General features: G+C 36.8%; 1 protein-coding gene across 1 annotated transcript; it reads right to left on the bottom strand.

Annotated features, from left to right (window-relative positions):
• Window positions 1-7,973: 7,973 nt before the first annotated feature.
• On the bottom strand, window positions 7,974-14,759 carry LOC118436898 (vascular endothelial growth factor receptor kdr-like). Its single transcript, XM_035855558.1, has 13 exons — window positions 14,365-14,759; window positions 13,396-13,705; window positions 13,073-13,256; window positions 12,162-12,394; window positions 11,564-11,655; window positions 11,425-11,501; window positions 11,090-11,190; window positions 10,771-10,983; window positions 10,560-10,692; window positions 10,154-10,259; window positions 9,953-10,075; window positions 9,139-9,350; window positions 7,974-8,897 (listed from the first exon to the last, which is right to left on the bottom strand). Exons 1-13 carry the CDS (start codon window positions 14,701-14,703, stop codon window positions 8,807-8,809), a joined length of 2,214 nt encoding a protein of 737 aa, XP_035711451.1. The 5' UTR covers window positions 14,704-14,759; the 3' UTR covers window positions 7,974-8,806.
• Window positions 14,760-22,866: the final 8,107 nt, after the last annotated feature.

Genomic DNA, 22,866 nt, shown 5'->3' with positions numbered 1-22,866 from the left:
TTGTTCGATTATTCTGCATCAATGGTGCAAAAATTGTATAACTTTTATACTTGTATATTTTGCGCGATTATTCGGCACCTTTGGTATAAAGTTATAGCAAATCATTATATATGCATATCTTACTCGTTTATTCTGCACCATTGGTGCAGAATTGTAAAAGTTTGTTTGTCGAGTTACTCCGCACCTTTGGTGCTAAGTTATAACCAAGGCATTATTAGCTCACCCTGCATGAGAGCTATTGAATTCCTCTTGTCCGTCTGTCTGTCTGCCCGTCTGTCTGTCCGTCTGTCTGTCTGTCAACGAGTTTTTTGCATCAATTGATGCTAATTAATAAGTCCCAATACCATTTGAACTCTAATTTGTAGCACAATTGGTATCAAAAAATCGTTAACGCCAAATTGTGCGAAATAATTGGAGGAATCGATGTATTCTGCACTAATGATTAGGATTAGCTGAAAGTTCTACACAGTCCAACCATAAGTTCTCGTGAATGCATTTCCGGTGATAGATCGCAAAGTACTAAAGCTATCTGATAGAGAAATTTTTGTGGATGAACAAGGTATTAATATTGTTTATAAATCATAACTTCTTTTTCACAATTTCCTCCTCGGGCATGTACACAACGCATAAGTCGTGGCGGAAACTGCTCGATAGCGGCACGCGCGGATTTCGTGGGAAAAGCGCCCAGATCTTAAGTAAGTGTGACCTCAGGCCTTGCACACTTGGGTGAGATTTAGAGCATATCTATATCTATTATTTTGATCACCAGTCATAATTTAGCGCATGAAGGTCTGCAGATGCTGAGCACCGTTCTACGGATAAAAAAAGTCATGAAAATTCGTCTGAAGCAAGTTTTGGACAATTTTGGACCTTGCGCAGGAGCTTAGTCTTATTGAAAGGTCCAATGTTGATTTTCGGAGGGTCCAGGGTACAGATTATTAACGTTTGGCTCTAGGACACTCTGAAAATAATTCTTGGCTCCAACTTTTACCCTTTGCGGTAAAAAACAGAGATTTCCTTTCTCCAGGCAACTTGCTCCCATTCACACCATGGTGATGACTTCGTATTGACTTCCGCATACTTAAACGGATGTCAGACTTCCGTAGAACAAATATCTGGCCATTTCTTCTATTAAATTTTTCGCCTGAAAAGTCTGAAATACTTTTGGCACGAAAATTGGCGCGTACCACGATCGAGCAGTGGCCGTCACGAGTTATGTCTTATCTAAAAGCCCTTGGACGAAATCTTGAAAAAGAAGTTATGATTTCTAAACAATATTAATACCTTGTTAATCCATAAAAATTTCGAACCGATAGCTTTAATACTTTGATATTTATCACCGGAAATGCATTCACGGGAACTTATGACCCCACTATGTAGTTAGCCATGGTTGACATAACTTGAATTCGAAATCGTGTCAAAATTTAGTCCCAAGTTTAACCATTTCGGCAGCACCAGGTGCAATATTATTTCAAATTTCTTTTATTTCCCGTTTATTCTCTACCATTGGTGCAAAATTATATAAAAATTATGCATCTATTTTATTCGCTTATTTTGCACCTTTGATGCAAATTTATCTCACTACTAATTATTCCAGGGTGAGCTACTTCTAACGTTACTACGGTTTATTTTAAAGATAAGATCGATTTTACTGGTATTACCTAGCACTGCTAGGTTGGCAACAGGTTAATAGCAAGTGTGTAGACTGTACTTATTTACTGTGTATTATTTTTTTCTTGCAGCAACTGATAAAGAGTCGTCCAATCTTATGGGTGTTTTTCTCCACGGAATTGTCAGCGCTATTATTACCACACCTTTGGGTGCTTGTGGTGCCATAGCTGTAGATCGCAAATTGGACCCGACCTACCTGTGGTTTCGCAACCTCACTATTATTTCCTCCAGACTGAAGCTAATTCTACAGCTAATCGTCATCTTCCCCATGGTGCTTCACGCTTCTATTCTTATATTTGGATTTGGAGTTATTGGTGTTAATATAATCCTATTGATCCTAGAGGTTTTGGAAAGGGAACCCTATCAAAATAGCAGGCATAGCTGGAAATATGTCATCAATATGCAGACTTATCTTCAACTTGTTATAATCACTCAGGTCATGAACACAATTATATGGTACTTTTTACCCGTTTTCACTTTAATACTGGTGGTATTTACAATTGTGATGGGATACATGATTCTAAAAATGGCTGGGAGTATACCATACGCACTGATAATTTTAGATGCAATGCTAAGTGCATTAATCCTTTGGTTTATCATGTTAGCGTTTCCGGTAGTAGCGGATGTGATGATGAAATCGGCTGATTTTTTAAGGAATCTAGAATTGCATGGGGTTTCAAATTACAGAAAAAGGCAGCTCCGTAGTTGCAGACAACTCAAGATTTGTGCAGGTTCTTACTTTTGTATTCATAAAAGCACAGGAATAACCTTACTTGATTTGATTGCGTATTACACAATGTCTGCAATTATTTCCGTGTGAAGGTGTATGCATATTATTTAACAGGTCGTGGTATCAGAGTAATGCGTATCGTTAAGGATTCTTACCGCGGTATTTGGAATTTTTCAAAATATCAAAGCCCATTTTTATGTGTTAAGAATATACATAAAAAAATTGTGAAATAAACAGAAACACTGTGAAACAATTGTTACATTGGAAGTATGAACACCTATTTAGGATAACAACGTATGTATTAAGAGGACGGGTGACTGAGGAAGTTGCAAAATTAACGATTTTTCAAATCGCTGGCATTTCAACAAAATTAGATGAATTTTTTTCGTTTTTGTTGAAAAATGATCTGAATGAGTTGTATTTTCAGATTCGTTGAGAATTTTTAATGTTTTCGAAAGTCAAAAAATTGAATGCACTAAGGACAAAGGTCACTAGGTCAAGGCTCACAGTCCCATAAATGGGGTATCATTGGAAAAGTCTTGATGAGAGGATTCAGAATATATATACTTTGTGAGGCCTGGGACCACCCCCTGATTATTTAGAGGCCAGTGAACATTTTTGAGTTTTGGTTTTGCTGGTATACAGGCGTTAACACAGGAGCAGATTGAGAGCTAGCATGGCACTAGATCGAGGAAAACTCAATAATGCTAATCGGTCTCTACATAATCAGGGGGTGGTTCCAGACCCCATAAAGTATATATATTCTTAATCCTCTCATCAGGACGTTTCCAACGATACCCCATTTATGGGGCTATGTGAGATTTGACCTTGTGACCTTTGCCGTTTGCGCGTGAAATTGTTTTAACTTAAATTAAAAATTCGAAAATTCAACTCATTCAGATCATTTTTCAACAATAATAAAAAAAATCCATCCATAATTGTTGAAATACCAGATATTTAAAAAATAAAAAGTAGAAGATATATCACAAGAAAGTTTTGAGAGCCACACCCACTGGTGCTACAGACTTCGTTTTGGTCTCAAAATAAGCTCCAGAATGTTCTTCGTCTACTCCCAGCTATAAACATTTTAAAAAAGTTGCTGAAAATGCAAATTAATTTTTTTGAAAACGTTGATACATTATTTCAAACATTTTCGACAACTTTTTAAAATGTTTATATCTGGGAGTAGACGAAGAACATTCTGGAGCTTTATTTGAGACCAAAACCAAATCTGTAGCACCAGTGGGTGTGACGCTCAAAACTTTCTTGTGAACACGTTGAATAACATGCAGCGGTATGGACGGATAGGAGGCGTCGCATATTTCACCTGTGGGCTTAAAGGAACGTATTAAATATATAATTCAAGCATTTATTTACATAATATGTAAAGATGCACCCAATTGTATATGCAGTTAGACATTTATATTCGAAGCATCACATCTGTCATTCAGTGACCCAGAATAAAAATGTACCTCTTATAAGGAAATATGTATACATATTCATTGCCTATGTAAAAATACAATTCATTCTGAGCTAGCCAATTGCAGGAGGAGGGTCGGGATGAATTGCACCAGCTTAGAGGTCCACAGATTCGAGATCGACCCTACCCAAAGATGTGCAATACTATAACGATGTGCATATGCAGTCAATGGGAGAATTCCCAGTAGATTTCGATTTACAATAGGAAATGCTCAACGTTGCCGCAAAACAAAACGCAGTTGGAAACATAGCTGGGGGGGGGGACTGTCAGAATATTTTATTAACAGTGCATACATAATCATACATACATGCGTCCTTACTTTAAGTACTCATTAAAGCCTCTCGAAACTGCAATGGAGTGGGGAACTTAGGGGTCAAACAGGACATGTCGGAGTTTCGAATAACTCCGAAACCATACACTTAATAATGGAGATGGACAAAGTGGGGAATAAATTTTAGTAAAGAAATTGAGTGCCCATAAATAAAGTTTTCAATACACAAGATAATTTCACCATTGCATTAATCTGGGAATTAGTGGAAATTTAAAAAGGGAATAAATCAAATGGAAAGCCGGTAGTGGGTAAATCCGTTTGTCTAATACTTTGTTTCTCATCAGCTAAGCAGCAAATTATGTAATTGATGTTAAAATTACACAGCCAGATCAGGATGATCATGCGATTTCGAGTTCATAAGGTAACTACTCAGGCCAGGTTCTAATTTAGATATGTAAATTTGTGGATTTGAGGTAGACTTCTAATTTGTTGTAAATAACGAATTATGAGTACACATAATTTTCTAATGGGCTACATACAAAGTTCTACTTAAATGTTGCATAAAACTCTAAACCCTCAAATTGCATTGACCGTTATTTTTACAGAAAATTGGCACAAAAGTCTTTGCCCCGTATTACGTATAAATGGACATAAGACGTGCCTGAGAAGTTTTGTATCTTCGATGGAAAAAGAATCCCACTCTATACACACATGCAAATAAAATTCGTTCAGCATAGCCAAGCTGTTCCGAGTCAATAAGCGTATAAAGTCATATAATTACCAAGTTTTTTAAATTGTTGCGATGACGTAAATATAAATTACATAATAGTTACACTTATTTTGAAGTTGGGACATCAGAATCAACATAATTATCTAATTGGCTACAAACGTTGTAGTCAATGTTGCATAATATGCAAAACCATAAAAATAGAAATTGTGTAATAACTATAAATAAAGCTATTCGGACAAAATGATCTTATATCAAACTGTTCTCAACAATTCGTACCACGCAGAGGCATTCTTTGAAAAATTTGTTTGAAATGAAGATTCTCTCGAAGACAATCTCACTTATCACTTCGTTTCTTCAGACGCTAACTCCACTCGAGGCATTGAAACGTTACGCGAAATTAAGCAACTTGCTATGCGCACAGCGAATAACGTTTAACAGGGCCTTGGAGCCCTCTATCACTCCCGCGGCAAATTTGAAACTGACCACATGGTATGTTCTCTCCCTCCTCTGTGCCATGGTTGGAACCAGCTTTTGCTTTATTCTAACACAACAATTGCTCTCAAACAAGAAAGATGTTGACATCTCTATGGCAATGTGTCTCACCTTAATAATGGCATCTGCTGCGGCCATGCTTTCCACAACAGTTTGTTGCACCTATCATTCCCGTGCTGATGAATTATTGTTCGTAATTAGAAATTTATGGAACAGCAGAGGTAATGCAGACCTAAATACATTCTTATATGTCCGTGATATCTTGGATTGTTTCCGTGATATCGTGGATATTACGAATGTAACCATAGGGGTGATTTAGAAGTTGAGTAATGCGAGATTTCTGCCCCCTATCAAATACATATTATTTTCATTTGCAGCAACCTCCTTCCAGGAATCATCTAATATGATCGGTATTTTTCTCCACGGACTTATCAGCACTATTATTTTGACACCGCTAGGTACCTCCAGTGCTGTGTTTCTAGATCAAACAGTGGATCCGACCTACATCTTGTTTCGGAGTGTCACTATTATTTCAGGCAGATGGAATGTTTTCTTCCGGGTTATTGTCATCTTTTCCGTGGCAATTCACACTTCCCTTGTTATATTTGGGTTTGGGGTAATCGGCATTAATATAACTAAGGATCGGTCACGATAGTATGACACTGCCCCGTCAAAGGCGCGCTAGGCGGGAACACAGCGAAATTAAATTTTGAAAAATTATTTTTGAATAGACCAAGTTATAAGCTTTCCATCGATATATGTCACCAATTATCCAGTCATGGCTGACACCCGAAAAACTTGGGTTGAAAGGAAAGAGTTGGAAAAAAGAGGAATTGAGTTTCATAAAAATGAAGCAAACAGTGATTCCAAAACTACTTGGCATTTTTTTAAAGAAGAAGGTATTTCTGAATCCAACATCAACTAATACGTAAAAAAGTACGAGGAATCCAATGACGTCAAATTCAAAGTCCCTACTAGTCGATCTGCAAAGCTATCGGCGAAGTCAAAAATCAGAATCAGACTCCAAGTCAAAAATCGTATAAAAAAATTTTCAAAAATCATTCATCAATGGCAACAGCTGCCACGACAAGGAAGGTCAAGATTTCAAAAAGCTATCTGAGCAACATCAAAGTCCATAAACTGGGGATTATAGCCAGGGCAAAAAAACCAGCACCAAATTACAAACCAACACAACAGGAAAGGATTCATGCGTTCTGCAAGAAATTGTTGAAGAAGATTCGGGGAAAAGTTGTCATCAAGGATGATGAGCCCCACGTCACAGCTGACACTTCAAATTTTCCAGGAAGGCATTTTTTCCATAGTTCCAACCCCTGTGAAGTAAAATATGAAGACAAAGTCCAAAAGAAAGACCAATTCCCCAAAAAATGAAGAATTTGGCAACGCATGTCTAGCATTGATCATGTTTCCGATCCCGTTATTTTGGAAGGCACTATAAGCCAGGGGGTTTATCTTAAATCATGCATTAAAGGGGGATTGGAATCGTTTATTACCAAGGATCATAAAAAAATAAAGTTTTGCTTTGGTCTGACCTCGCAACTTCCCATGACGCCAAAAAGGTCACGGAGTACCAACATCTGAAAAAAATTGAATTTGTGCCAAAAAATGGAAACTCACCAAATTTTCCTCAACTGCGACCAATTGAGAAATTCTGGACGCTGACTAAATCCAAATATTCTAAGCTTTCAGAAACGCCAGACACCTTACGAAAATTTAAGAACAGATGGAAGAGAATCAGCTTGAAAGTAGGTGCAGTCTATGGGCGGATTTTGATGCGAAATCTGAAGAAGAAAATACAATCTGTAGCAGATAGCGGAATTGAATCATTACTATTTAAACTGTGTGGCAATCCAGACCCTTTGGTAGTAAACATATGCAACTTTTTTGAAATTGCATTAACTGTGTGTAAAGTTATGAGCATTTTATTACGTGAGTGTCATACTATCGTGACCGATCCTTATATGGATCTTAAAGAAGTTGGATATGGACTTGTCTTTAATCTGCACGAATGTTCGACAAAATTTTATTGGAATTCAGGCTTATCGTCAACTTGAAATAATCAATCAGGTTTTTAACACAATTGTCTGGTATTTTTTACCAATTTTCACCTTCATCATAGTAGTTGTTGCTGCCTTAATGGGATATATGATCATAAAAATGGCGGGGTCAATACCACATACACTGCTTATCTTGGAGATACTGCTAAGTGCAGTAATCTTTGGGGGTGTTCTGATAGAATATCCTTTAATGGCGGATGTGATGGAGAAATCGTCTAATTTTCTAAGGATTTTAGACTTGCAAGGGGGATCTATACACATAAAAAACAGTTGCGTAGCTGCAGACCCATCAAGATTTGGGCTGGTTCGTACTTTTACATTCATAAAGGCACAGGCATTAGGTTACTTGACTTGATTTCGTATTACACAATGTCCTCGATAATTTCTGTATGATATGTGTTATGCACATTATGTAAATTTGTAACACAAGCAACAAGATCAATAAAAAAATTTAAGCTGATCTTGCTTGGACGACAACGATAATAATGGTAAGGCAGATATTTTCTATTAATTACTAAATCCAGAGTAAGTTTTAATCTTTATCAGTACTGTTTATGTTGTGTAGATTATTTTATAGAACGTTAAGATCATTTGCTACTCAAATGTTCACCATTATTTTTAATACTGTAAAGTTAAGGGTGATACGTATTACGTTATTTGCCTCGCATGAAACGCTGCTTATGTACGTAGCTTAAGTCTAGTTTTTCATAATTAGTCCTAACCAGAGGTGAGCTGGATATCCATTTTTTGGATAATGCATGGCCCGATCCAATCCAACTGGATTTGGATGGAACGGATCTGAAATTTTTTGGGTGAAATGGATTTGGAAGGATTGGATCTCAAGAAATGACGATCCAGATCACCTCTAGTCCTAACTCAAAAGTTCTTGAGTTTTTTAGAATTTTTCAGTAGTAATGAAATTCCAAAGACGAGGGTTTTAATAAAGAATTATACATAGCTCAATTCCGCTTAATACATATCGAAGTACAGGTGACAAACATACATACATAGATACTAATTAATTAATTGCATTAATACTGGCAAATATAGCTAATGAATAAGTTTCTTGAGTCTTAGCTCCTACAATTTTAGGCAAAGCCGAATTCTTGCCGACATTATGACAAACCTAGCAATGACAAATTATTCAAATATTAGCAAAACCGTAAATTGAAGATTCTCTAAATAATAAATACTGATTAGAACTTACATGTTTAAACAATAAATAATTTTCAAGTGTTATTTAAGCCTTATTCCAATACAAATTAAATACTTACTTGTCGGCTGACGTTCACATTTTTGGGTTGTCAAATAAATAATTGTGTCAACTACTATAATTATGGTACTTTACTTTATACTATTACTGAAATAAGTTGGGATTAACTTTAATAGCGGAAAATTCTGGTCGCTCATTAGGGTCCAAGTTCCAACAAGAAAGCATAATCTCGTATCTGAAATTTGAAAGTATTCGATAAAAAATTGTAAGTTTTGTTTCAAGGGGATGTCCATAAATTATGTCATGAGTGCGAGGAGTGGGACCATAAATAATTTGTCTAACAGCCCCATTTGGATCTATGGACGCATAATGCTATTTAAACACATGAGTAGGCGGGCACAATGGGTTGAATAATCGGAATTTTTGGGTAACCAAATTTATGGACGTTCCCTCATTATTTATTTTATGAAGTTCACATTATCTCAGAAGCGAGAACCGGCTGTGGTAACCTGATTCCGCCAACCAGGTCGTTAAGAAAACCGTCATTCCATTCTCTGTCTTCATATGGTTCATCACCTAGGCTGAACAGTTCCCAGAGCAGGATCCCGAACGCCCATACGTCCGAACTTTGCGAAAATGTTTTAGACGTGAAAGTTTCTGGTGAACGCCACTTCCATGGAATGGGTTCCTTGAATCAAGAAACATTTAATAATGGAGAGCCCCCAGGGTATACAGGCTCACCGATTTTGAAAAAAAAATTAGCGTGAACTGATTATAAATTTAATTACAAGGGCCGGACCATAAGTACGTATCTTGACCATGAAGGAATAATAAATCTGGTTATCCTTGACTTGGATCTGATAGCAAATTTGTAAGCTATTAAATCTGCGACACATATGTACATATGTATGAGGTTATCTTTCGCACAAAATAGAAAACTGTAGCAAAATCATCCAGTCCAGGTCCAGCTACGCATTTATGGCCCGGCCCTCGTAGTACGAAATTTGAAGAATATGATCTCCTAATAGTCTCACTTAGAAGAGATATTTGCATCCGAAGAGGAGAAAACAAACAGGAAATGTGTAAAGTATAAGATTTGTCAACTTTTGGGCACGTTGTCTGCTCTTCGAATGCAAATATGTATATCTTCCAAACTAGGAGATCGTGTTGTTTTGCAAATTTCATAGCTTTATAAAAATTGGAGGGAGATTTCCATGTTTAGAGTAAATACGTACGTACTTTAAAAATAATTAGTCATAAAGTACGTATCAAAGATTATGAATTATTTACATTAGTCGATTTCAGGTATATTCCACCATCATCAAGTTTGCGAGAAAATCCAAAATCGCTTATCTTTGCATCGAGATTGGAATCCAGGAGAATATTCCGCGCAGCCAAGTCGTTATGTACAATCTAAATATTTTATACATCAAATCTATTTAAGCACTGTATTGAGAAGTCAAACGTTTATATGTAGCAACGCAAACTAACGTTGCTCTTCGTAGTTAAATACTCCATCCCACCGGCAATTTGTCTCGCCCAGAGAAGGAGTTGGTTCCTGTTGACAACCCCGAATTGAGAATCGCTCAGCGTGTACCTTAATAAACAAGTTATTATTATTATTCTTCCCCATGAAAATTGTTCGCTTAAAATCGGATGAGAGTAATCTATAGAACCAAGAAATATCTTTAATTCCCGTGTTAAAGTAACTTTATCTCGGGATTATCGCAAATACGTGACTGTATACGATATGAATCATAATTACGCCGATCTCGACTAAATCTCGCGCAATCCTGCTTACAGATGGATGGAGAGACAAGAGACAACAGGCAGACAAAATAAATGCAGAAACTATGTAGCTTAAGCTAATTAATAACTAATTAATGCGTGATCTAACCCCTTGATTGCATCTGAATTCCAGACATCACCCTCATCACTGGTTTCGGTATCAGTATAATATTCAGCATTTGACGCCAGAAAATCACGAAGATTCCCGTTCTCACAAATTTCCATTACCATGTAAACCTCCCCTAGAAGAACATGTTATCACACATATGTATGTACACCCTTTATCGCTCGTAACTATTTATTTATCTGTCAGACCTTACGTTTCTTAATTCTCTCAGTACAGGCTCCATAAAATTTTAAAATATTTTCGTGATGTCCCAGATACGCCAATATTTTTACCTCGCACAGCAAAGCTTTAAATTCTGTGACCAGGTTTCCAATGTGCGTTTTGATGGCAACCTTTATATTTCCATCGTCCCTGTGGAGCCAGCCAGCGTATACGATTCCGAAAGAACCACGATTAATTTCATCTTCTGTTAGGACAAAAAGATGAGTTCAGGTATCGGGTATTTAGTATGTAAAGGGTCATGATCCAATAAAGTCGCTCCAGAGGTGACGATTATTTAGTGTAGTGCCTACCAATCTGCAACTGCTTCATCAAAATGTCAAATTCTTCGAGCCAAGGAAGTGTTTCAATCTGGCTGACGACATACTTGCTAACACTTCCGAGACGAGGTTTCCTAGTTTGCGCAGGTTTACACATTTTTAATTAATAAATCCGTGATGGAAATTGATTCAGGAAACGTTCATATATTTCGTTATCAAAGATGGGTGGGTGATTTTGCGTTGTCTAGTGTACGTTGAACATAAATAGGATAGAAAAGGGGTGAATGGGTCGTCTAAAAGTCGGCGTTTTTTGATGACGTAATATATTGACGTTCCCATAATGCAATTAATGAAATATTTGAACTCACACAGCAGTTTCTGGAACTGGTGTTACTCCACTTATAAAATCTCGTACTTCTTGTTTATTAAGGTCTCTTGTTTCACTCTGAAAAATGTGCGAAATTCAATGAAATCAAATCCGTGTCTTTAAATATGCTTTATATGTACCCTTAACTTCAGGACATGTCTCCTCCACAAAATTAAAATTCCGCAAATGCCAAGAACCGCGATGGAGGATACAATGCCAACAGAAGTGTAAACTAAAAATGCAAATGTACTCTCTTAGAAATCCAGTATTATTTTCCTGTATAATTTTAGTGGTAGGAGGTGTGTAACAAGTTTAACACCGAGAAATCAGTACCTCCTGAGTATACTAAGTAGATTCCAATAGTTGGGGTTTAATTAAACTTTGATACTTAACTATTTATAAGACGTCGGAATGAAGTGGGTTTCTCATGTTTTAAGGGGCTTATTTTAAACTGTTCACGCACAGAAATATATATGTATCTGTAATATCTGTAAATCAACCAGAATTTGTACCGTTTTTGAGTACCTGTGTTTTACATGTGACAGAATTGATTTTAAAATTAATTTCAGTTGAAATCAATATTTTTTTTAAATGCTATAACTTTTTGACTTTTGACCCGACTATAAAAATTTGAAGGCTTGGTGGTTCAATCCGAATTAGAAAATCTCGAGGAAGATCGGAGAAATTCAGAGAAACCCACTTCATGCCTACAAACCCACCGTTAGCTGTGGTACATACCCGTTAATCCATTCCCACTGGGGTCGACCACCCTGCAGTCTTCCACACCAGGAATGCATTCTCCGTTCTCACCGCAAGGAAAGGACCCTTCCTCACAGTAATTTAAGCGGTCGCAATAATCCGAGTTCAATATCAAATATTCCGACCAGTCGAGACAGGCGGGTTTTTCGCGACAAATCGCAGATAATGGGAAACAATCTCCATTTCTGCAGGTAAATTGGGCAGGTCCACATCTGTAATAACAAAAAAAACATACACAAATGGCGATGGACATAACGGAGCCGCATATGTATGTACACTCTAACCAACTTATCGTAACCCAGCGGAGTTATGATACTACTCTAGTTTCGCGTAATGATTAGGGAGAAGTTTTGTCACAAACGGGTAATAGCAAAAAGAAACTAGTGTACCAAACCACATGACGTGGTTATCTAAAAATTAAACAATTTCATTCAAAATATCTTCAAATGAAATCCTGATAATATGTTAAATTTTTGTCAAAAGCGACGTCATGTGTATTTAGTGTATAAGTTCCTGATTGGTGACGAAACGTTTGGCTAAGTAATCGTTACACAAAAATAGAGCAGTAGAGTACTTCCGCGGATTTGTCAGAGGTTATTTAGCGTCTATACATATGGTGCATTTAGGACGTGTATTAAAATACGTTATATGTATGATGACTCTGGTCTAAACGAGGCTAATAGACATTATGTATATAAATATATTTTGCAAAGTTGCAAAGTACCGTAAGTACTCTATTTAATGTCCTATATTAGGCTGTCTCCAAGCATAGCTGGTCTGGAGCCGAAGATTTCCAAATTTTAGCCGGGCCTCTAATTATTGCCAAGTTGTGACACTAAATTATGCCCCGGCAAAAAATAGAGCATTTATGGTTACCTAATCATACTTACCGTCGATTGTTCTCGATCCATTCCAAAGTCTGGCTGGATATGGGGTCAAAGTAGAACAGAATCCCGAAGCAGTAAGGTATTGGGATCCTACTGTAAAAATGTTTGATTAGGCCGTTTAAATAAAAAGATCCATTGATACGTCGTGCTGCTGCAACATCGCCAAGAATACAGGTTTGACTGTTTCCTAAAAAAATAAAACTTTTAACTATTCTTATTTAAGTAATTTTAGTAGTGATTTAATTCGCGCGAACACACAGTCGGGACGAATTAAATCAACACCCTTGATTTTATAAGCTTTATGTAAATATGTATGCATAAATTACTGTCAATTGCGGCACACCACACGTCCTTTCCTGCCGATGTGGTGTTACTCTCGTTAAAGTATTGAACCCACAGTTCGTCACATCTGGAGGATGAGAGCGTGGTTAAATTTAGAAACGGATTGTCTACCAAATCTGTGAATCCCGTGACAACGAGATCATCCTCTTCATCAAGCTCCAGATGGTCGGGGAGGCAAAGCGGTTCGACTCGACTTGATAACGTGACAGGTTTGGAGAAGTGAATTAGGGCAAAGTTGTTCTCATTTTGGTCATCCTCACCGTCAAAGTTGGGGTGAATACGGATATGTGTGATCTGAAGGGTATGCATTTTGTTCATTAGGGTTATGTAAGATTCCCTTATTAATCAATGCAGAGGTGTATGGAATCTTCTATTTTGTCCAAAATACATAACTTGAAGCTATTCAAGCACAAAATAAGCGGGGATAAACACAAAGATATATATCGTTGGGGTTTACAGACTGTGTAAATACCTATGTGTGTTTTCACATCAGGTAGACTTTTTTAATGCATTTTCAAGCAAAACTATGATTTGTGAAAGCGCTGCCACTTTTCTAATTTGAACCCGATTTAAAAATTAGACACAATTTTGTCTGAACTTTCATTGGATAAACTTCAAAATGGTTTTCAGAAATTCGCTATACTTCTTGAAATTCGGTTTTCTTTCAGAAATGCAGTTGTAAAATTCTTAGTTTTCAAAAAAGTTTATGTTTCTTACATTTGTCAAAACTCAGAAAAGGAAGAAATTTTAAATTGAAAGGAAACGTCTCCCAGGAAGCAAAAACATCCTTAGAAGCTACATAATAGATGTACTAAAATTGATATCGGGGAAGGACACCAAGAGGTGACTCCTGCATTATTAGGAGCCCCATTTTGGTGAGATATTAAATTACTTTTGCAAAACTGCAACTTGATCGTCTGGTGAACAGCGAATAAATAAATTAATCCACTTACATTGATCGGGATAATGCCGTTTTCGTTGTCATCGTCTGGTGTAAAGGGATCGCCCAGATTGGAGGTCCCTACCGTGGCATGGTACCGATTATAGGGAAATATGTGGAACTTGTTGCCTCCTTCATGTATTGATTCACGTGCTCGGGTAATTGCCATGCTGGGCGAGATAAGAACTCCCGGGTAAGTCATGCTCACAATGTCGTTATTTTTCACGAGGATGTGGACATGCCACGGGACACCAACACCGTGCCTGGTAGGATGATCCGATAGACCGAAGGGGGTCCCTTGTACGCCATACAGCGCTATGGTTAGGAAGCTTGATATATGAAAAGTTTCCATATTTTTACAGCTTTTTGTGGTCGTAATTTTATAAAAATTGCGGTGTTTAGCGTACCATGGAGTATTCGACAGTGAAATAATTATGCCATGATTGTGCTCTAACATTCACAATAGATAAATTTATCTTGGCGTGACAACTACAAAAATTAAAATGTTTGATAAACATGATTTATAATTGCATAGTTTCACAATCTCGTTTCCTGCGATTTAATATAATGTCAATGTGTAAAGACGTCAAGTATGCATTGTTGTTGTTGAAGGGAGTTATAATTTACAAGTTATGTAAATATTAAACATTGGTTTTGACAGTTTTATTGTGCTGAGAGCAAACGAGTAAAGTACTAATTCACTCATGTTTGCATAATCCGAGATGATAAGATTGTACAGATTAGCTGAGGATTTAGAGAATTAACAGTAAGCTAGCTTAGAGAATGATATGATTTACACAGATTAATTTCAGTACGTCTCATCCTCAGAGAACAATATACGTATCTGGTTACATGGGTGTATGCATGTAGAAAGAAATTTAGTGTTATACTAAAACACTACATAGTAGTTGTTAATGACTAAAAAACGAGTAATAAACTTATCGGGCAATTATATAATCCAATATATCCAATATATCTGTCATTATCCAATATATCAGTCCTACACTCAAATCATAATTAAGGAATATTCAAATTCGTGTAATCCCGTGTAAAACCAGTAGTCTCGTTAAAGGTTCCCTCCTAAGTCCCCACTAGGTTAATGCATATACATCAACAGCTACGTATTAATTTCAAAATAAGGAATATTTTATAACTTTACCCTAAAGAATACAAATTTTCAGAAACAATAACCTGGTAATGTATAGACATGATCTTTGCTGCCCAGAACTTATCGAAGGGGCTATTCAATCATGTTAAGTAACAGATATAAAAACTTTAAATCACACTTTTTATACCGAAATTATTGAAGACATAGTATAATACGCAATCAACTCAAGTAACTTAGCAACTGTGCCGTCATGAATATAAAAGTATGAACCGGCCCTAATCTTAAGTGGTCTGCAACTGTACAGCTGTCTTTTCCTGTACATGGAACCACCTTGTAATTCTAAGCTCCTTAAAAAATCAGCGGACTTCCTCAATACATCTGCACATAAGGGATAGGCTATCATAATAAACGCAACTATTGCCGCGGTTGTCATTATCTCTAAAATAACCAGAGAGTGAGGTACACTACCAGTCATTTTTATGATCATATGTCCCATCACAACCGCTAGTATCACAATTGTTAAAGTGAAAACAGGTAAAAAGCACGATGTAATTGTGTTCACAACCTGAATGATTATATGAAATTGACGATATGTCTGCATTCCGATAACAAACTTGCAAATATTCCATCGTTTTCTCCGCGTATCTAATGTTTCCAGAATCAATACGATTATATTAACACCTATAATTCCAAGCCCAAATATAAGTATTGAGGCATGAAGTTCCATGTGTGGTAATAATAGCGCTGATAAATCCGTGGAGAAAAATACCAGTCAGACTAGACGATTCTTTGGAAGTTGCTGTAAATTACAAAAATATGTATTCACATTTGCAAACAGCTTACATATTTTAAATTAAACCAGCCTGGATAGTTTCGCGATCATACAAAAAATATCTTCGCTTCAGCTTTGAGCAATTTATAAATATGCATTTATCTATTATTGATTTATTAAAAATGTAAAAATAAATCTTTACTAACTATACATTTTATCTAAAATTCGCTACTGCAGATTATTTTATCAGTTTACCATATTGGGTGAATATTCAGTAATTGACACAATTAATCCTTGATTATTCATAGGAACGAAATGGAGTGAAATTTATTCAATGTTCCTGCATTCAAAGATTTTTAAAAAATATTCGATACTAGTTCGTTTGTTTAGAAAAATGGTACTTCACCCAACCAATTAATGAATGTGAACCTTTGTCTTCCCGACCCTTGAATTCTATGGTAGTAATTTAGAAAATTCAATTACCTCTCATTGTGCACAGATTTCTAATCACGAAGCACAGTTCATCAGTACAGAAGTGATACGTGTAGGAAATCGCTGTCGAAATTTTGGCAGCGGCACATGATATTACCAAGAGGAGGCACAGTGCAACCGAAATGTTGACATCTTTCTCGCGTGAGAGCAATTGTTTTACAAGAACGAGGTAAAAACTCGTTGCAATAATGACCACGAGAAAGGAAGATACATACCACGGGGCTAGTTTTAATCTTCCAGTGGGAGAGGGTTCCCATGAGGTCCTGTTAAAAGTTACTGGCTGGGGGTATAAAGATTCACTTAATTTTGCAAAACGTTTCAATGCCTCGAATGGAGTGAGCGTCTTAACCTTTTAAAGCGTATGGGGGCTCTTTGGCCTCCTTGGAAACATTGCGTTGCTGCTGGAGGAAGTCTTTTAGCCTCCTAAAATTTTCTGGCTTATTGCGGGAGGAGGTCAATAAACCTCCACGAATTTGTAGCTATGGTGCGGGTGGAGGTCTTTTAGCCTCCAAGCAAATTTTTTCTCCACTGCGGGAGGAGGTCAATAGACCTCGTTAAAAATATTTTTTTCGCTCTTCATAACCCATGATAGTATTTTAAATCATAAAATAATTGCTAGTTATTTGATCAAATTTGCACAAAAAAACACTCGAATACAAAATTGTGAACGTGTTGAATTTTCTATACCATCACATTGCAAATAATTTAAATGAGCAAAAATTTATTTTAAAATACTCAAAAAACCCTTCCCACAGTAACCGTCTATTTAGCATCCCTCCTTTCACGAAATTAGATTTTCTCTTTGGTAAAATGCATATATGCAAGGGTATCAATTTGCCCCAAATTCGAAATTGGGTGAATATTGTAGTCCACACATTTATCTAGTAGAATCCGAAAACCAGAAGTCGATATCTCTATCCGTTCCAAAATGAGGTCAAATACCACCAAGCAACTCGCAACCATCGTCTGCCACTACCTCGAAAAAGTGGTTACGCGCTCCAAGAAATTGAGCTGTGTTCACTTTAAAAAATAAGAAATTCCAAAAGTGACGATTTATTGTGTTATACTAAGGTATGAGCTGCAAAAAACGACTAATCGCAAAAAATATCTGGTCGGTACATTCGTGTGGCAGCCCCGAAAGTAATAAACTTCGTGTAGATCGAAATTTGTTATGTCGGAGCGAAATTCGCTGAAGTACTTGAAGTTCTCACCGAACACCATACATTATTTGAAAGCTTAGAAGTTGGACATCAAATCCTAGAAGGTTCTAGAAGCTTATAAATATAGTCAAGAGTAAAATAAAAGTAGCAAGCAGGAGGGCAGAAAAAATCCTTGACCTGAAGTAATTAAAATTAACCAAAATTGATCGTCCTGTGCAAGAAGATTTACTGCTCAGATTATCAAAATGCTTTTATTTGCACATAATACAACTCTCCCACCTTCAAGAAAACCATTTATGCAAAACTGGAAATTAAATATAAGCCAAAGTATCACGCTCCGCCTTAAAACGGATCAAATGCAATTAACATGATAGAGGTGAACAACGTTCCCAAATTTGCCAAATACAAGACCTATTGAAAAATTTTAGTTCCTATCCTAGAAAAAATATTGTAATCGAAAAACTTCAGTCAAAAATTTAAACTTATTTCAACACATGTGGTCAAAAATCTCAAAAAAGGTGACCAAAAACAGTGGCGAAGCACTAATTGTGAGCGCCCAACAAAAACGTCTCCAAATTTGGCGGAAGGGGTGTACGGACCATTGGAAGCAAAACTTAATTAGCTTTAACCTTTGTCCCTTTCTGACCAAAATTTCGCTTTAAAAAATTCATTCGTTGAGTTTATATGTGCATTTGACCAAAGTTGCATTACTTCCGGAACACCCTCTATAACGGTGACATCTAGTTTTGATGTCATGCTAAATAGATGCGAAATTCCAATTAGGAATGTATAAAATACATAAAAATGTAAATACTTAGTAGCGAAATACTTAAATTGATTTATGAAAATTCCGGCAAATTATAAATCAGTAACGTGACGTAAAGGGTCGTACGTGATTGAGGGCCAAAAGTTTAACACATTTACTAGTTAAATAAATCCTAGTTAATTATTAAACTAATTATGATATCATTGTTTCAGTTTCTCTGGAAATTATTGCATTTATTATTGAACAAATTTAAGTAAGACATATATTACAAAGTCGGTGGGCGGCCTTCCGACTTTGTAAGATTTGTACGGCCCCGACGCTCCGAGGGCCGGGGGCCGTCGCCTAGCGGGGGCCGATACGTGCGACGTACCCTGCGTACCCCTAGTTCCGCCAGTTTATAGGGCCGCAAGAACGTACCTGCTACGGAAGTGCGTACGTTGTCGTTAGTCATGGTAGATATAGAGTAGCCAAAGCCGTTCATAATTTAGCGTCCAGCGTGGCAAAAGTGTCTCTCGCCAGCGGCTATGGAAAAGTGAAATGATGACGGTGGTGGATGCGTTATGCACGCTACTGACAATGGAAAAAGGGCGATGTTGGTGATGGTAATGCATATTGATGGCTACAAAAGAGTGAAAGGGGTGACGGTGATGTGTTGGCATGGTTACCAGACATTTTTGTTTATTTAATAAAACATGTTAAACATGATTTTTTTTGCTAAAATAAAAATGGGGAAACACAAAAACGCAATTCAAACATTTATATTATTTATTTTCAAAAAAACTTTTCAATAATAATATGTAGAAATTCTGAAAAATGCCCGACAAAATTATGAAAAATTTATAAAAAAATTTTTAAGCAAAAAATCTGATAATAATTCTGGAAATTTTGAAAAAACATTTTTCTGTTGTATGCGTCCAAGCTGCTCGTCACTGTCATAATAATAAATTCACGGGCTCGAGGCTTATTGCAACCATTGCATGAATTTTTCTCGCCAGTAGGTGATTCTAAACTCGTAGTAGGGGGGACGCGTTTTCGAATTCGACCCCCTATTGGGCCACGAACCTCGACCTGATTAGTGACGCTGAGTGTCGAAAAAATCACCACCAGGTGATCTACATGTTTTTAGTTCGATATTTTGTCCCGACAAACTTCCAAACTGGTTCGAGCGACTCACTTGTATAATACTCTTACTGGAAACTGCTATCTTAAATTGTGTCGAATTTACCCAGTTTCACATAAAAATATTTGATCAAACGCATGAAACGCATTCCCTCTTCCCACACAAGTTGAGACGCTAGGCTCTCCAAGAGAGCCACGCTGCTCCCTGATTGATCTCTGAGCTACTTTAAAAGGTTGTTTTATTTATGGAAGGAGAATGTCAGAATTTCGAAAGCAAAGTTGAGTGCATAACAGGTCATTGGTCTCTTCCATTTTGGCAAGAAATGTAAAAGGCTAGATATTCAGGCAATAAACGTCGACTGGAAAAAGATTTTTTTAATGCAAAAGAGAATGTCTGTAGTCTACGAATTACAAATGCAATTGTGTACTTGCTCGTGCAAGGTCATTGAATTTAACGACGAAAACAAAGTACCGTTATTTATGATGAGCAACAGGATATGTTCAACTTGTGCATTGTCCTCCAGGTTTATGTATAGGAAAAATGATGTAGAAGTAATTTAGGAAAGCAGGAAGTTAGAGTTAATTTTTATTAATGGGATTAATAATGGGACAGGATGAAATGGAACGGAATGAAAGAACCGTAATTTAGAAATGAGTGACGACGAAAGTGTCTGGGATCTCGAATACAATGAAAAGCCGCTAGCAAACCAAGAAATCAGAAACGTCTCCAAAAGTTTAAAAACGACAAGATGAGATGGAGGAAAATGCAGTATGCACTTGATCTTTCATCCAGTCTGTCGTTAGAAACACATCTGAAATACGTACATACGTAATTATGCAAGAGGAGCAAGGTTGTGAGTCTCGTCGGGTTTTCACCATATTGGTATGTGCAATAAAGCAGTGGAGGGGATGGAAGATACACAAAGTTGTGAATTGTGTGGGAATTTTCATAGCATGGGGCAGTGCGAGAAAATACCAGTAGTGAATATAACAGAGGTGTGTGAATATTGTAGTGAACAACATAATGTGAGCCAGTGCTACAAAGTTGGGGAAGTGATGGACATAGAATTCCACAGCGTGGAGGAAGAAAAGGGGCCAGCGGCAGGTCCTAGCAAAAGGTAAGTACATATTGTAAACAAATTTACACAGTGATGGGAATGAGAGAAGTGGTGCAACATTACAACTATTTGTGTAGAAAAGTGGGGAATAGAGAATAAGTGGTGCAATGCTGTTTGATGTTTTCTTCTAGTTTTTAGGGCCGATGAATTATTTTACGAGGATGGTCCTTTAGTAAATATTATGAGGGTAGTTAGTTTGTTTTAGATAAATATTTATCTATTTATTTATCTACAATTTTATGCTCCTTCATAAGCCCGATAGGCTAAAAGAAAGGATTACTAATAAAAAATCAAAAAAATCAAATCAAAATTTGTTTTAGGAGGCCAGTTTAATTATTTCACTGGAGTGGTTTAATTATGTATCTCAATTTTTTCTGGATTAGATTATCTCATTACTTGGTTTTGCTCGAATTGGTTGGGTTACTGCTGGAAAAATATTTAGCGAACGCAGTAAGCCACGTCACCCCCTAGATACACTTTCTCTCCCCAATGTAAGAACGTGCCGTGCATAACGCATCCAGCACCGTCATCCTTTCGCGTTTCCACAGCCGCCGGCGTGAGGTACTTTTGCCATGCTGGACTCTAAACTATGCACCGCTTTGACTCTATATCTACCATGCCGAACGACAAAGTATGCAGTCCATCGCCAGTGCATTCTCGCTGCCTTATACCTACAATAGTTAAACTATCTAAAATAAGTACCGGTTCCCCAAATATCTGTCTATGAAATTCTTCCTTAACTATATGAACTGGACATTTCAGGGCCTCTCTTAATTACTAAGCAAAATTTGTTCCAAATGCGACACCTACCTACATAAAGACCTTAAACGTTAGACTACAATTCTAATTTTTATGTACAGATCAGTTATGCGACACAACTTGCCATTTTGTAAGCATCTGCTTCAATAATTATGTGGATAAATAATTACTAGAATCCTAGCTGTGTTTAAATTGTTGCAGAAACCTAGTCAATAAAAATTCTTTCATATCTGCAACATGCATAAAATTGTTTAAAATACTAAAATATTATTAGTTTTAAATATGTTTAACATGTTTAAAATAAAGTTTTACACCACCCAGATTTTTTTAATCGGATAATACTGCTTGTAGTATGGGTTCTCAGAATGAAGAATCTCAGAATGAATGTTCTCAGAATCAGAATTTTACTGGGTTCTATCCAATGTTTGGGTTGGAGTAATAAAACAATGTTACGTCAATTTGTTAACTTATTGAATTTTCTCAAGATTTATCAAAAACCTTGAATTCAAAATGCAAGGAACACAAGAAAAATACAAATTTGATCAAACTCCTAGTTAAGCTGTAAATTATGATTTTAGATCATGAACAAAAATTCGAAATAAAAAGAGAAATTTACGGAATGTTAATCAGAGTACTTAATTCGAGTTATAAATGCACCTGCAAACTGATTCTATTGATTTATCTATTTGAATTATAGATAAAACTTAGGAGGGGAGGTTGTGTGCTATCAACTACTGGATTTCGATCCCCTCTGGGTATGCTGTAGTGTGCCATGAATGTACAGCAACGCTGAAGCGGTTTGATTCCATGGCCACATTTGCGCCCGCCACACCCACCCAAAGGTGCCCAAAAATCGTTTTCACTCCAACTTTCACTCATTAAAAACCACGCCAAAAATCCAATTTAACTCCGATTTTCAAATTTCTTTCACCATTATGCTCCCAGATAGTTTCTTTCTTATTTCCAACATCCAACTCAACTTTTTGAAATTCTTAGTATTTTTAAAATTTAAAATTCTGAATGAGCATTGTTGTAGTAATCAACAAACCAAATTATGCCTGCGAAATAATCATCAAAAAAGTCGACACCTCCCACACGGTCACACGGTCATCGCACGTCGAAATAATGGCGATTTCTGAAATCCTCGCCCAAAAATACGTCTAAAACGGTTGCACCAAAAAATTCGACACCTTTGACCGTTGGCGTCATCACCGTGGCGCC

This window comes from Folsomia candida, unplaced genomic scaffold, assembly GCF_002217175.1.
Source record: "Folsomia candida strain VU population unplaced genomic scaffold, ASM221717v1 Fcan01_Sc011, whole genome shotgun sequence".
Taxonomy (NCBI): Eukaryota; Metazoa; Arthropoda; class Collembola; order Entomobryomorpha; family Isotomidae; genus Folsomia; species Folsomia candida.
Note: the sequence above shows the minus strand (reverse complement) of the source record. Positions and strands in the feature narration are given on the sequence as shown.